We start from the raw sequence: 15,057 nt of genomic DNA, 5'->3' as shown, positions 1-15,057 counted from the left end.
CTCCTGAAGAGAGGATGAAAGACTAAGCCTTTTTGAAAGGTGGCAGTGCTGCTTTGTCTTTGCTGGAGCAGAATGGTATTTGTCAGGCTGGCCTCAAATAGAATGGTCAGCTGTGAAGAATAACAGCAAAATGGTTATTAATCTTAAGCAAAATTTGTGAAAAATAACTAGTCTCTGAAATATCAATGAGGTCTAACTGTAGGAGGAAGATTAGAGCCCATGTTTTTTCACTGTTAAAATTGTTCAAAGAAACAGTGACATAAAGTTGTCCCATTAAATTGTTGAAAGAAACAGTGATGTAAACTTCTTATATTAAAGGACCAATTTAATAATAATTTTTACTCACTAAAAACCCCACAGATTTAAATTCATAGAGAGCTTATATTTGAAGAATAAATCTTGTCATTCTGGTGATGATACGCTGTATTTGTTGTATGCAGCAAAGTGGCTGAACTGCATTCAGGTATATACTTCAGCTCAGCCATGGCTGTGAAACTGAATAGCGTCTCAAATAGTATTTTAACATAGATATTTCGGATGAGGGGATGGCAATAACAGTAAACATTTTCATGTGTTCCCATACTGAAAGCATTGGAGGGAATGAGCAAATGGAGACCTATAAATCTCAGTATATTACTATGCCCATCAATGTTAGAGTCACTAATTTTGTATTTTGACAGATATATTAGGGTTTGAGGCATGGCCTGGAATTTGGGCATCTTGACACATTAGGACAATCTGTAATGCTCTTAGGCAAAGTACAGATGAAAAAGTCTGTGAAAGAAAATTAGTATGTAGAAGTAAAATTGGGCAAATACTGTGATAGTCCTGTGACAGTCCTTCATAGGTAATTTGACGTAAAAGCAGGGTTTGCAGTTTTTAATGCATTTATTCTGATAAGATCAGCTAACCCTATGCAATAAATAGTATTGTTGTGTTTTGAGACTAAACTTCTTCTGCAGAAGATTTGTGAAATCTTAACCCCATTCCTTTCCCATACCTTCAAACACCGCCCCCCAAATAAAAAAATTACCCCCCCCAGCAAACCAAAACAAAAAACCACAGATCAACCCTACCACCTATAAAAGTCCTAGCATGGGCTTTAGTTTATGCATGAAAATTTCTACCAATCTACCAACTTAAAAACCAAAACCCTCTAATTTGACTGAGCTTGTGCTAGGCATGGCAGAATTGGAAAACATAAATGCAGTTTGTTGCTGATTCGTGATGTGAGTTATCTTCCAGCCACCTCCCCCCCTTTTCTCTAGTTCTCTTCAAGTGGATCAGAAGTTACAGCCTTTACACACTTGGTGTGCAGTAAATCAGCACAAAGTGCTTACTTGCTTTAGCAATGCAGCAGATTTGAAAGGAGCTGGTGGGAAAGAGCCTGTAATATTGAAACGTGACCTTTCGCCCTTGCTGGTGCTAGATATTACAGCTCCTTTGGTTACAGATACCTCACATTTTACTTCAAATGCTTTCAGCTAATGCGTGTTTTTGATGGAAGAGCCGAAATAGCTTTTGAAGTAGCTTCCCTTTTGCCAAATGTATAATCTTTTCTGTCAACAAAACAACTTTACATTTTATACACTCCCATGATACTATAAATTCTGACTTCTGAAACTGATTTGAAAGGTTGAAATTTAGACTTAAGTCTGAGAAAGTAATCGGAGTATGTGAAAGAGAACAAGGGATAGATTTGGTCCTGTAACTGCCACTATTTAGGGAAAGAAAAGCAATATATTTCTATGGTAGGAAGAAACACAGGCATTTTAGAAAGGAATTGAAATTTTAAGCAGCAGTCTGCAGTCCCTGGACAGGCAAAGCTCTCACTGACTTTAATAGGAGTTTTGCCTGTCTAAGGACAATGCAAGTGAATCCTATTTATGTTCTTAATCTGTTTTTCCTGCCTTCAGGGACTTTAGGAAATGAATCCTTAGCATGCGAGAAAGACATTTTCTGTAATATTTTTAGTAGCACAGCTAAGATGCACAGTAATCAAGGAAACCTATGCAAGTCTAAATAGGGTTTAATTTTATTTTAAAAACGTGCTATAATGTACTCTTTCAAATCTGTCCTGTTCATTTTACCAACTAGACCTGAAATTTGATAAACTGAACCTGAAAATTTCATTCACATTTATGGTACAGTGGATCTAGGAGAGGCTCATAGGTTAGTATATGAGAGAGGTCTAACATTCTGCTTTCTCTGCCTGAAAGTCTGGTTAATGTTTGGAGCTTCTTTTCACATATACGATCACAACATACACACTATCACACTGAAATGCAGCTAGCGCTAGATTTAGGATTAGTATGCCGTGTATCGTAGCCAATACTTGACTCTTGGTTTTGAACTATACTGGCACTTCAGTGTGCTGTGTTCAAACAGTATGGAGAGAAAGGACAGAAGGGACAAGCAGGCAACCCCAGCATTCATTCTGTACCCTGTATACGCAGGTTAGAACATATGAAAATGATCGCAGTCCTCAAACAAGATTTGGAGGTCGTATTGGAAGGAAAGTGTAGGTCCCAATGTCTAAATCTCAGTCTGTTCCCACAGATTTTGTCTAACTGGAACTGTTTATCAAATCTTTTCACAGGAGCAATGACCATGGCTTTGCTGGAAAACCTTGTAGCAGGAAATGTCTACTTGGTCAAAATAGCAGCCTCCAATGAAGTGGGAGAAGGACCCTTCTCAAATGCGGTAGAACTTGCTGTCCTGCCAAAGGCGACATCCGAGTCTAATCAGAGACCTAAACGCCTGGATTCAGGAGATTCTACAAGTCAGTAGCAATGTTTTGATGGTTGCTGTCACAAGTACCAGGAAAAAAGATCCCTGTTTGCTTTAGCTTGGAACTGCTTTCTGGGTAAACCATTCTGTTTCACGTGAGGCAGTCCTAACAGTGTAGCATTTTCTTCTAAATGGAACCATTTGGGAATTTTTATCTCAGTTCAACTCAGAACTGGTTTAATTCTTTTGCTCAGAATTTGGAAGTTTGTCTTTCAAATGAGAATACATAACTGTTTTGAATTTTACATCAATACCAACTTTGCAGCCACTCTTCTAAGGCACTTCCTTTATTTGGTTTGAGGTACCAGTAGCACTGGGTCAGTTAGAACCAGACAGCATTTCAAATAAATCTGTTGAAATTTGCTGGTTCCTGGTATTCCAGCAACCCAAATCAACCAGTCAGTCAGTGATACACCAGCATATATTTTCATCAAAGAAGTCAGCCCCACCTGGAGCTCTTTGGGGAAAACTTTGTGTTACATTGTGGAAATTAAGATAATGTCAATGCTTTCTCCATGTAAGAATGGAAGAACACATTGTCTTTGTCTGACATAGAATGGGATTTATCTTGGTGACTTGTTACAGATTTTAAAGCTATTTGGGGAGACAAGAGCTAGTAATTATTCAGGTACATGAACCTTTTAACCTTTCCTTGTTGCTCCACACTGAATTGTGATTAAAACACAGGGATTTTTCTTGCTCAGGCTTTCTCCCTTCCTGGAACTCAGTTATATTTTAGGCCTGAATAAGCAAATAGTGTCATGCCCTCAGGATTAGGTTAATAGACATATGATGTCAAAGCATAAACCAAAGCCAACCCTCCTAGGTGACAGTGGCTGGAATTCTCCAAGCCTTTTCCTTCTGTTGTCTAGTAGCACCCTGTAAGGAAGGGGTTGGAGTGAGCTCCTCTGCTCCATGTTGTAGGTCACTGAAGAGGCTTGTGGTGTGCGGCAGTCCCTTCTTCCCCTCCCACACGAGGACTGCATACACTCCTCTGTTTGGTCTACAAATTTTATTTTCGAAAGTGTCAAAATGTATGACAGAGAAGGTCTGGAAATCTCATTAAAAGGAAGCATTTGTCTCTGTGGTTGTGACTGTAACCCTATTAATTTCCTGACAGGGAGCAGGGGGTAACTCTTCCTATTTACTGAGACTTTCTGTGTTCTTTTTTGCTACAGCTTACTCTGACTATTACCATCTGGACCAGAAATCAATGACTGGCATTGTTGTTGGGGTTTGCATAGCCTTGACCTGCATCCTTATCTGCATCCTGATCTTAATTTATCGCAGTAAAGCCAGGTATGTTTTTGTTCTTGAAGATTGAGCTCTTTCTCAATGCACCGATTCTTGGGACATGCCGCCTTCTCCAAGAGTGCTAAATTCTATGAAGTACTCTGTCTCTTCACCTATTCCGACCAGCAGTGGAAACAAAGCACTTTGTTGGCTCTTCCTACTCTACCTGAGCTCCTTCTCCAATGAAAAGAATGAAGAACCCACAGAGTCAGTGGTGCTTTGACAACTAAGTATGAGGCACGTTTCCCAATAAAAAACCCCTTTTGAGTCAGATGAGCATGCTGCTTTACACCATCTGCTCCTGCTGTTTAACCCTCCAGCCTGCCCAGACCTGGTTTGCAAGGCTTTAGCCCTCTGTTGTTGCTGGACAAGAGGAACTCTGACATAAAGCAGTTCCATGATGCAGTTTCTTTGCAGTGGTGCAAGCCACCACCTGTCTGTCTTGTCACGAGCTGCTATGAGGCATAAACTGGCCCAGTGAGTCTGCCCATAACTTTGGGATCAGAACAAATGTAAGTTGCTTGAAATAATAAATTAAAAAAATGTCTGAAAGTATATTTTAGTAACAAGGGCTTTTTAGCATACATGCAGGAAAAAATATGGATTGGGAGACAGTCTCTGTGTAGCATGGTAGAAAGGTCTTAGTATCATCAGTGGTTACTTCCTCTAAGTAATATTACTAATCATGACAATTCCTGTCTGCACATAAGCTTGTAGCCTACTGTGTATGATTAACTGGAAGCACGTGTTATTTTTATCACAAGCAATAACATTTAAATTCCATGAGAGTTAGGAGTATCATATAACAAATGTAAATACCAAGAATATACCAATATTACTTGATTAATAATAGCTTTGAAGTTTATCCCTGATTTTTTTGTATTTTCTTCCTGTGGGTCAATTTTATTCCTGCTTAACATTGTGTAGGAAAACATCTGCTCCTAAACCTGTGCAGCAAAGCACTGACCAGCTGTCACATAACAGCATCTCATTAGCCAGTGCTAATGAGGTGGAGAAGAGTATTGAAGGAATTGCAGAGAATGAGGAATCTTTATTGCCAATGATAGTGGGAAACAGCTTCATCGATGCTAAGGTACTGTGAGCTTTACTCACTCCCAAAACAGAAATCTTTCTTTAGAATTCATTGCTATAACATCCGAGTCCTTATCAAAAGTAAAATGTGTATGCTACAAATCCACAGGTTTTTTAATGGGGCAAGCACAAGTTTGGCAATCCAGGGTCAAATTTCAAGACTTGTCTTAAAGTTCAGCTAGAGATCTCATTCAATACACTTGTCTTACACTGTACTCTGCAGATTGCAGAGTTTGGCTCTGGCACAACATCAAAGGATAAAAGCTCCATAGGCTTAGGGCTGCTAGGTGGCCTCTGCTAGTCCAAAAGGAGATAGGTGAGAGAGTCCTTGTCAGCACCTAGTTCAGTAAGTGCCTGTGCACGATCTAGTCAAGTATGACACTAAGCAGGTGTTAAAGAAAATAGTGTTTTTCTGTATATTTACTGGTAAGACAATGTACATTTTATGAACTCATATTTGGTCATATTATAAATTAATCTAGATGGCAGGATGTATCAGCAGATGTGCAGATGTGCAGAACTTACAGTCCAGGAGTCCGGTGTGACAAAACCACATTGGCCTTGCTTTCACAGGCAGACCTACTGATTTAAGGCTTGTTCTGTACACACTGCAAACTTGAGTGGAGCTGCTCCCTGAGAATATATGCAAGAGCTGGGAAATGGAAATGGACCCCAGTACAGGCACAGACGCAATGTCTATGAATGGTCACATTCAAAGTAGTAGAGCAAGAGCAGTGGCTGGAATATTTTGCTGTGTGTTTGCAGTATTATAGCTGTTGGGTCTGGCCTGTGGGCTTGCCAGACTTAGCGGATCTGGTCTTGACTTGTCTCGAGCAGTAGATGAATACCAGACCACAAAAACATGACTGAGTACTAACACGACATTTGTATTCCTTTTCAGTATGGAGCCAATAGGTAGGAATAGAAAAATATTTTCAAATATCTTAGAAATTTAGTTTGTTAAAATAAATGTCTGTGTGTCTTCCTCTATTGTAGGGGGGATCTGATCTGATTATTAACAGCTATGGGCCTGTCACAAAGACTAACTGCAAGAAAAGGTGGCTGTTTTTCCAAGATACTAAGAAGGTGAAGACTGAGGAGGTAATTGGTCTATTGGGCAGAGATGAGCAATCTTGACTGTAATACCCTGTGTTTGCAAAGGAAGATAGGTAGTTTTCTATTTATGGAAAAGCATAAGTAGTGGTCTGAGTTTTAATTGGATAGTTTCAGTTGTGTTAAGGTTGATGGTGTTCTACCTCGTAGTAAAGTCTTACAGAAGTTTCATTTTCTGTCCCAAGTTGTCAGATATTGTAACTCTCTACAGTTCACTGATTACTTTCATGCCTGTGCCCTTTTATCTGCGAGCAAAAGGATTTCTGTGTACTGGGTCTATGCATAGCATCTACAGTACTACATCTGCAGAGACTTTGTATAAATATAAGTACAAATTAAATATGTATTTATAAATAAAAATAATCTAAAAAATACAAAGAATCCCCTCCTACCCTGACAGCTAAAACTTTGTTTGCTGAAGAGAAATCAAAAGAGGGAAATTAAATGATTTACCCAATGTACTGAAGAAACTAAGAATCTGAGTAGAACTGTCTGGCTTCTGAAATTGTTGGTCTGGACACATTTACTGTTTGGATGAGAAGAATAACAGTTTAAAACTGAAGTGTTAAACCAAATCCTGAACATTATCATGCGAATTCACACCTATGAGGCATCTAACTAATGTTTATTGAATTGTAACTTGTATTGTGCTCTTGTATATTTAAGGAATAGGAAGTCTTGATATCCATGTTGTAAGTTCGTATTCCAAAATATTTCCAGAAGCAGCTGCATGTTTCTGATGCCTCTGTAAGAAAAATATTTGCTACCACCCAAGGAGTAACGCTTAAAGAATATGGATGAAGGGATGGGAGAGAGCTCTACCGGGAGAGAGCTCTACCAAGTATGTTTTTAAAATACCATTCAGGTCTCTCCAGTGAAATCATTCTTGATTAGCCATGCTTAGCTAGAAGGGATTATTTCATCTATTATGGAAAAGTAAGAGCAAGACTTGAGATTGGTTCTTTTTAACCTCCTGTAGGAAAGCCCAGATTGTTCCAAGCCAATGCTGTTAGAGGCACTCTGGCAGAATAGGAGATAGGAAATGCAGTAAAAATTCAAATTATAGCTCAGCTTTTCAGAGGCTGAACAACCTTTTTCTCTCTGCTTTTTATGTAGCCTCAGAGAAGATTTGTCCAGGCGGTATGTCTGTACCAGCCAGGTACCACTGTGCTGATCAGTGAGGATGACTCCCCCAGCTCTCCTGGCCAGCAGTCTAATTTCCAGGTGCCATTCAGTATTGTTGCTGATACGGAGCATTCAGCCAACAGCGAAGGAAGCCACGAGACTGGTGACTCTGGAAGATTTTCTCATGAGTCCAATGATGAGATACACATCTCCTCTATGACAAGTGCCACCCCTCTCACTACCAGTCCTTTTGTAAGCAGTGACTTGGGTACGAACATGATGAGCCCTGCCATAAGTAACTGCACAGAGCCTCCTCTGCCGTTCGCTACTGACCAGACTCCTGCCTCACCTCTTCAGATACGCTCTGCAGTGCAAAACTGACATCCTTAAGGCCACGCCAGACATTCTTACAGTGTATGTCTGTTCGAAGGACAATGAACAGGGAGCCAAAGTTTTATTGCGGAAAGCCTGACTAACCTAGCAGGTGATCCCATATCTCTGTTGAATGTTTTTTTCTTTTTTTTTTTCTTTTTCTTTTGTTTTTTTTTGTTTGTTTTTTTGTTTGTTTGTTTTTAAACTCACTCATTTTGAATGTTCAGTGGTCAACAAATGTGAAAGGACAGTGAAGATTTCTGACTAAAGTTAAAAATATGTCACTGGAGCAAAGGGAAGGCTGTTGGCCCTTTTGCTGACTATCTACCTCAGTTTGCCGAGAGGTGAACTCTGAATGATGACTGCTTTACCTCATTTGTGTTCTAGTTGGTCTCAGCTATGGAACTGATGATACTTCCTAGTAGTGTTGTTTTATTTTGGATTCTTTTTTTGTTTTGTTTTCAGCTGTGTGTAGAATGTGTGTGTGCACGTGTGTATGCTCAGTGATCAGGGAGTTGTATAGGTAGGTGAACAAGATTGTTTAGCTGAAGCTCTGTCTTTAAAAAGAAGGAAACCTCAGAGTATAAAATGTAATGATTTAATGTGTTTGACATAGAGGATGTTAAAAACTGGGAAAACCGGAGTTGGTGCTTCCACGTATACAGCCACATGAAATCTTTTGTACTTCTTGATTTCTCATAATCCCAGTAAGCCTAGGGTAGTGCCTTTCCCCCAGAAACTTGTGCCAGCAACTGCTGACAGGATGTATGCTATATCCTTAGGGCTCTGGGACACGTTGGGTTCCCCACAGTGACAAATGTTGCCCCTTTATTGACACTTAATGCTAAAAAGCATGGCAAAACGAAGAAGTATTCAGCATTTCCAAACAGTTTAGCTCTGCCTGAGAGTCATGGAATAGATAATAATGCTGAGTATTCTAGTATCACAGTACTTCTTAGCAATGGTGCCTTGCAATATATATATTATGAAATTACTGATTTGCCTTATGCCTTTTTAGTATTCATAAATTGCTTTGGAGTACTGAAAGATGCCTTAAATGCTTCTTAGATGTTTTAAGTAAACTGCATCATGAGTTTATAGTTCATTTTTACCCAGCTTTGAGTGCTGATAAGCACTGCTAGCATCATAGTATGTCTCAGAGCTCTTGTTAGGATGTGACCCTGCTCCTTGCCTTCGCCTAGTCTGCTGTTAGCCAGGAATTTTAGCTCAGGGAGTGACTTTACCCACATGCCAATCTAAAACTCTAATTAGGCTACTATGAGAAATAAAAAAGCCAGAGCTTTAGTTGAAGAGTCTGTTGGAAGAGGTGAGTACTGGTACTGCCTTGAACCCATGCAATTCCTGTTTTATACTACCTCCTTTAAAAGTTATTCTAGTGTTTTTTGGGGTTTTTTGTTGTTGTTTTTTCCTGTACTCAGGGAACAGTTTGTTACTTTTGAGCTGCCTCACGGAAACGTGGAGCAAACTGACAGGGTATCATGGTTTGGTTTTTAATAGGAGAGAGGGAGAGAGAGAGAGGAGGTTGGAATCATCCAATGTTATAAATTTGCCTGTATCTATATCCAGTCCTCTTCTCCACTCCTCCTCTTTCCCTGTTTTACTTAAAGAAAAAAAAAAAAAATTAGGCATATGTTTTTACTTTTAAAAGAAAAAATGTTTAAAATGTAATGTTGTGAGAAAGCAACCATAGGAACTCCTGGCTCTATTTAAGTCTGTCAGAACTCCCATTGACTTTACTGGGACCAAGATGTCACCCTTAAGGCAGGCCAGGCTGACTTTTGTATTGTTCCTCATGTATCAAAAGGTGGTGAGAAGTCATCAAAAAGCCCTACTGTTCTGTTTTGTGTTGATGAATTGGCCTCTAGTTACTGTAGTTCTTTACCTTGTAACTGTTTGCTAGTTCTGAACCAGACAGTACACATTCACCTTTTTGTAACAGTGTTGCTGCAAATGCTTTAAAAATAATCTTGTACCAAAGACTTTTCTGTAGAAGAGAAGGAAGCCACATATTGTCCAAAAATAATTGAACTAGTTAAAAGCTATAGGTTTGAAGAGCCGAATACATTTTATTGTATAAGTAGTTACTAACAAAAAACAACAGGGCTTCTTGGTTGTAGTAGTTGATTGCATAGATGAGTTGTATGCTTCTATGATTTTAACTACCTTGTTGTTACAAGAGCCTTTAAAGAAAGGTATAATAATACCAGCAGATATCTCCAAAGACTTCCAAGTGTAATTTTTTTTCTCCAGCATGTAGTTCATCAACAATACAGTATTAAAAAAAATATTTTTGAACAGTTTTTTATCTACTTGCTGAAGAAAAACAAAACCCTTTCACCAAAGATTTATTTTTGGTTTCGTCAGGCAGAATGTTTAGTGTACAGCAGAGTACTGTTTCTAGTTAGGTAAAGTGTGAATTAATCAAAACTAGATTAAGAATGTGTAACTGTAGCATGAAGTTTCACACTTCATCTTTCAGAGTAGCCTCTTTTGTTAGTTTCATTCAGAAAGAGCTGATATGCAGATGGTAACTGCTTCTCCAAAGACTTGTTTGCTGTAAGTACTGATAATCGGATGTAATTTTATGACCTTCATTACAGGTAAATACTGTAAATCCTAAACTTTTTCTTCCAGAGACCGACTCTGTAGATTAACCCATGGATAATTTGGGAGAAACAGACTTTGTATAAATTTTGTCAATCTAATATAGATGCTCTAACTTCAATAGCCAAAGAGTTGAAAATATTCAGTGTATTAGAGAGCAGTGCATCCAGAACTCTATTCATTACTTAATGTTTTATTAAGGTACTTTTTATCAGCAAATAAAGAAAACCAAAGATATTTAAGGTTACCTCAGCATATAGGCAAGCTTAGTTAGACATTAATTATTCTGTCTTTTTCTTTATTTTTATGTTAACCAAATATAATACGTTTCTCCAGAACCCAGTCTACATTCATGTGCTTCCCTTTACTTTGTCATATAGTCATGATTACTACAGAACAAAAAAACATGTTCTCCTCAAAATTCATGGCCTATTACTAATATATCAAAAGATTTTGTGAGAGAAAATTTGTCTTATGGTTGAAAACTCCACCAATGTAAGCAAAGGAATCTCCAGAAAAATTACGTAGAAACTGATACTTTATTGAACTCAATAGCAGAATCAATCCTTCATGATTCTAACAGTGCAAAATTGGGCTCTAAGTTTAAATGCTTCCTATCCTTGAAGCCAACACATGTAATTATAGATACGATATTAGAGATATTAATTTTCTTAAAAGTTTACTGTCTAAGGAAATCAGTTTTTCATATGTAAACTTTGTTCATTCCATTTGCCTAGAAAGAGCTGGCAGAATAGTTTCAGGTTTTCCAGTATTTTTTTTTTTGGTTATGTCTGTAGAAACTGGGTCCTGGAGAAAAAAATGTCATTTTTTAATTATGAATTTTACTGAATATGTTCTGGAAGATGAACATAAATGTGGAATTTAGTGTTACACTATGTGAATTGATTAAGTGTATTAAGAACTAAGGAGCCATGGATGATGTAATGAGTGTATATGCAACCCTTGTACTTTAAAAAGAATGCAAAAATGTTACAGTTGATGTGACTTGAAAAGCATCAAAACTTACAAAGGAAATCTTGAAATTGGTTTACCATCCTAATTGTGTTTCCACGTGAGGACTCTGCCCTTCAGTTGCAACAGCAATGCCTGTTCTGCAGGACCTGGATCCAAAACGAGTTACACTTGTGTACATTCTTCATATTTAACAAATAAAAAGTATTCTCATCTTTCAGGAGTTATCTAGGCGAACGGGGAATGTGTATGCTGTGTAGAACAGGGCCTATCAGTTGATTTTTTTTTTTTAATAGCTCTTCTTTTGTAAGAGAAACTTGAAAAATCTACATATTGCTTTTAATAATTTCCTGTGTTAGCTGTGCATTTTCTGTATAACTTATGAGATTTTAACTGAAAAGAGTATTGAGAGATTTCTTTACCCGTTTTTAATTGCTCTCCATAGTTCATTCCCTCTTTGGTTTTATTCCCTTGCTTTAGACTGTGAGCTAAATCTTGTTTGCCTTATTCAAATCAGGGTCCTCACCCTGTTTCTTTTTAAGTCAATGGGAGAATTAATTTTTATTTCAGTTTGCGTGGTCTGGACAGAAAAAAATCAACTTTTTTGTTGTTTTTTTGTATTTGAAATCTTCACAGTATTATTATTTTTAAAGGCCAGAATTCTTACGTGGTTAAAACTCCCACTGGCAAATGCATTTTTGTAAGATAACAAGTTACCATGCATCAGAAGTCCACTGTAACTCTCCATGCATCCAGTCTTAGCCTGTAGTAAACTGAGTACTTCAAGTGAGTTTACCTCTTTTTCATTGCAAACTAAGCCAATTTGAATGACTTACCATTTGCTGCAACCTGACGTATGCAAGCATAGTTACCATGGACTGTTGGGTCTCAGTAACATGTTACCCTGAGCAAACTTGTAAGCCTTAAAACCAAGAGCTCTTGCTCATTTTATTTGTTACAGAATGAAGTTCATGCAGGGAAAAGTCCATCTCCTAACATGGGGAACGTTGGTAGGTTTTGTAGGGCACTCCGTGTTTAGCCAAAAATCTCATTCACACCAACTGAAAAGAGAGCTGCACAGGTGTAACTCTGGTGGTATTTCACAGAAATCAATTTACTGAAGTTATTCTGGTAAAATTGAAAGCAGAATTACACCTAGTAATTGCTAAAGAGGTAGTTCTTAGCTTGAACAATTGTTACACACTTAGTTGCTGCAACTGCAGCTCTGCTAATAGCAAGCAATTTCTAAAGTGGAGGAATTTGACTGTCTGCAGGAAATATTGAGTGCCTTTCTATAAAAACATTAAGTTAAAAATACATTATTTATGTAACTGTATATTTTGAAACGTGTTTCAAAAATACTATTCTTCAATACAAGTCCAAAACCAAATCGCATTCTGTTAATAGAGGCCCTTATGAAAAGAACACAAATTCAATTTGGCTTAAGTGCAAGTAAATTTATTTCTTTGGAATTCCTCTAGATTTACACTGAGACTGGTCCTAAATAACTCAAAAGGGATGTAAACACATGCTTACGGTTTTGCTGTGTTGGGCCCTCTGGTTCCATTGTGAGCTGTGCTCCTTCTGGAAGTTTTCAGCTTTCCATGGTTGCATATACCCACATTGCATCTGCCTGGTATATTTTCAGTAAAGACTGACTGTATATGAAAAACTGACATACGCAAATGTTGCTTTTTGATTGTTTGGCTTTTGGGTTTTTATAAAGTTGTGAATGAATCGCCAGTGTAGGAGCCAGGTATGTATCTCATATTGTGGTGTTCTGGATCCTTTCACTCCGTGTGCCATTTTCTTCTAAGGGCAGCAATGGCTGACTCACTAATGGAGGATGGAGCTGAATTGTATTAATTTCATATTTGTCTCAGGGGATCAGCTCTGTGAATTCCATTGCATGAGGGAAGCTAATATTTGCCCTGATTTGAATGTAACTTTTTAATGTCTTTTAAAAACTATTTTGTTTAATAATGTGGATTTGTTTTTCTAGCATTCTAGTAAATGTTACCTAGTGTGTTGGTTCATTTTTCCCCTCCAGGGTTGTTTATATACTACCCCAAGGTCATGCCAAAAAGTAATAGAAGTTTAAATGCCAAATGTTTATGAAACTGCTGTCTAAATACTGATTGATTGCACAGTTGAAATAAAAGTTTTCCTTAGTAAAAGTGTTACTTGATAAATATTTTATTTTCAGTGTCTCTGATGAGTGGCTCAAAACAAGGAAGATATAAATACAGTGTCTCGTTTTAGGCTGAGCAGCTAGGGAGATGATGGCACTTAAAAATCATAAAAAGAGGTAGAGAGTAAACTGCACATGCCTTATCACTGAAATTCACAGAACTTTCCCAAACATGTATTCATGTATCATTTTTGTACCTGGAATTATTTCCCACCTAAAAACTCCATTTGTGTCCCACTACTGTCAAACACCCATGCAAGATCTCTGTTTTGGTTTATTTTCATTGGGTGTGGAAGATGTGGTTCTCAGCACAGTTGTTCTCAAAAGTCTGGGAAGCTGCTTGCAAAGCTGCACTACAGAGTTTTTCCCAACATTTTTACACCTGCTAACTGTTGAACCTGGTATTTCAACATATGACAAGACTATGAAAATGCAGTTGCTGTTGGTCAAAAGGCAAACTGCTATTTTTACAAAGGACTACATTCTGGATGAAAGTCAAGTTAAGTTAGTGAGGAAATTAAGTTCTGTAGGGATTAAAAGGTTTCTATTGCCAGCAGGTTGATTACTGGTTGCCACTTGAAAGCAACTGAAAATTTGGCCAGGCAGTTTAGAGAGTTAGGTACAGAGTTGGATTTAGAGTAGTAGTGCCCACCCAAATCTTACACTACTGGAAATAAAACCACAGTAATTACTGCTGTTATTTACAAGGTCTCTAGGGAAAATAAAAACAAAACAGCAATGGAATCTGAACTCTCACAATCCTTAGGTAGGTTTGACTTTGGCTTTTCATCTATATTGTTCCCTAAAAGACTGGAACTCTTCACTGGCACTGAATATACTTAATGGGAAAGAAAAGATATTTCACAGGTATTTCAAAGTTTTGAAATCACAGTATTGGGAATTGAAGATTTGAAATAAGTGTTCACTAACTTTCTTGTATGTCCAGGAAATGACTGCTTCTGAATACATTTATTTTTACTTATTTTGACCCTCTCCAAGAGGCATGTGCCCTGTCACTTACGGGCACCCCTAAGAGAGAGGGTGCTGTGTGTGCCTGTAGGAGACAGAGCCTTTCTGCTCTGGCAGCATCTTGTGCTGATGAGTTGGGCTGCCTGGATTCTACAGTAGAACCATGATGTCTTTCTTTCCTTTTTGAATTCTCAGAAGACAAAGGAAATCTGAAAAGCCTCATCATGCTTCTCTATGAATCACAGCTGTTCTTACCTGCAGAGTCTGCTTATAGAACAGTTCTGCCTAGTTGGGTAGCTTATAAGACGTTTATCCCTGTAAGTATTAGAGCACCAACTGTGGTGACTATTTATAAAACAAACTCTAATCCAAAATTCTTTATTCTGTATGTTCAAATACAGGAACACTGAAATATTGTTATTCAGATGTAATTGAGAAAATTAGACCAATACTGAAAAAGTAATAAAGTATTTTAACAGAGTATTTGTAAAAAAAGGAATAAATGTTAAATATAG

General features: G+C 37.9%; 1 protein-coding gene and 1 long non-coding RNA gene across 2 annotated transcripts in view; one reads left to right on the top strand and one right to left on the bottom strand.

The window, feature by feature from the left end:
• Positions 1 to 8,374, top strand: part of PRTG (protogenin) — an 86,414-nt gene extending 78,040 nt beyond the window's left edge. The window contains 5 exon segments of the mRNA XM_052807059.1: positions 2,600 to 2,782; positions 3,969 to 4,089; positions 5,011 to 5,176; positions 6,172 to 6,276; positions 7,405 to 8,374. Coding sequence (XP_052663019.1) covers positions 2,600 to 2,782; positions 3,969 to 4,089; positions 5,011 to 5,176; positions 6,172 to 6,276; positions 7,405 to 7,794 — 965 coding nt within the window. The 3' untranslated portion in view covers positions 7,795 to 8,374.
• Positions 1 to 15,057, bottom strand: part of LOC128150691 (uncharacterized) — a 59,883-nt gene that overhangs the window by 34,413 nt on the left and 10,413 nt on the right. The gene's annotated exons all lie outside the window — the stretch shown is intronic.

This window comes from Harpia harpyja, chromosome 14 (genome assembly GCF_026419915.1).
Source record: "Harpia harpyja isolate bHarHar1 chromosome 14, bHarHar1 primary haplotype, whole genome shotgun sequence".
NCBI lineage: Eukaryota > Metazoa > Chordata > Aves > Accipitriformes > Accipitridae > Harpia > Harpia harpyja.
This window is presented reverse-complemented; position numbering and strand designations above follow the sequence as displayed.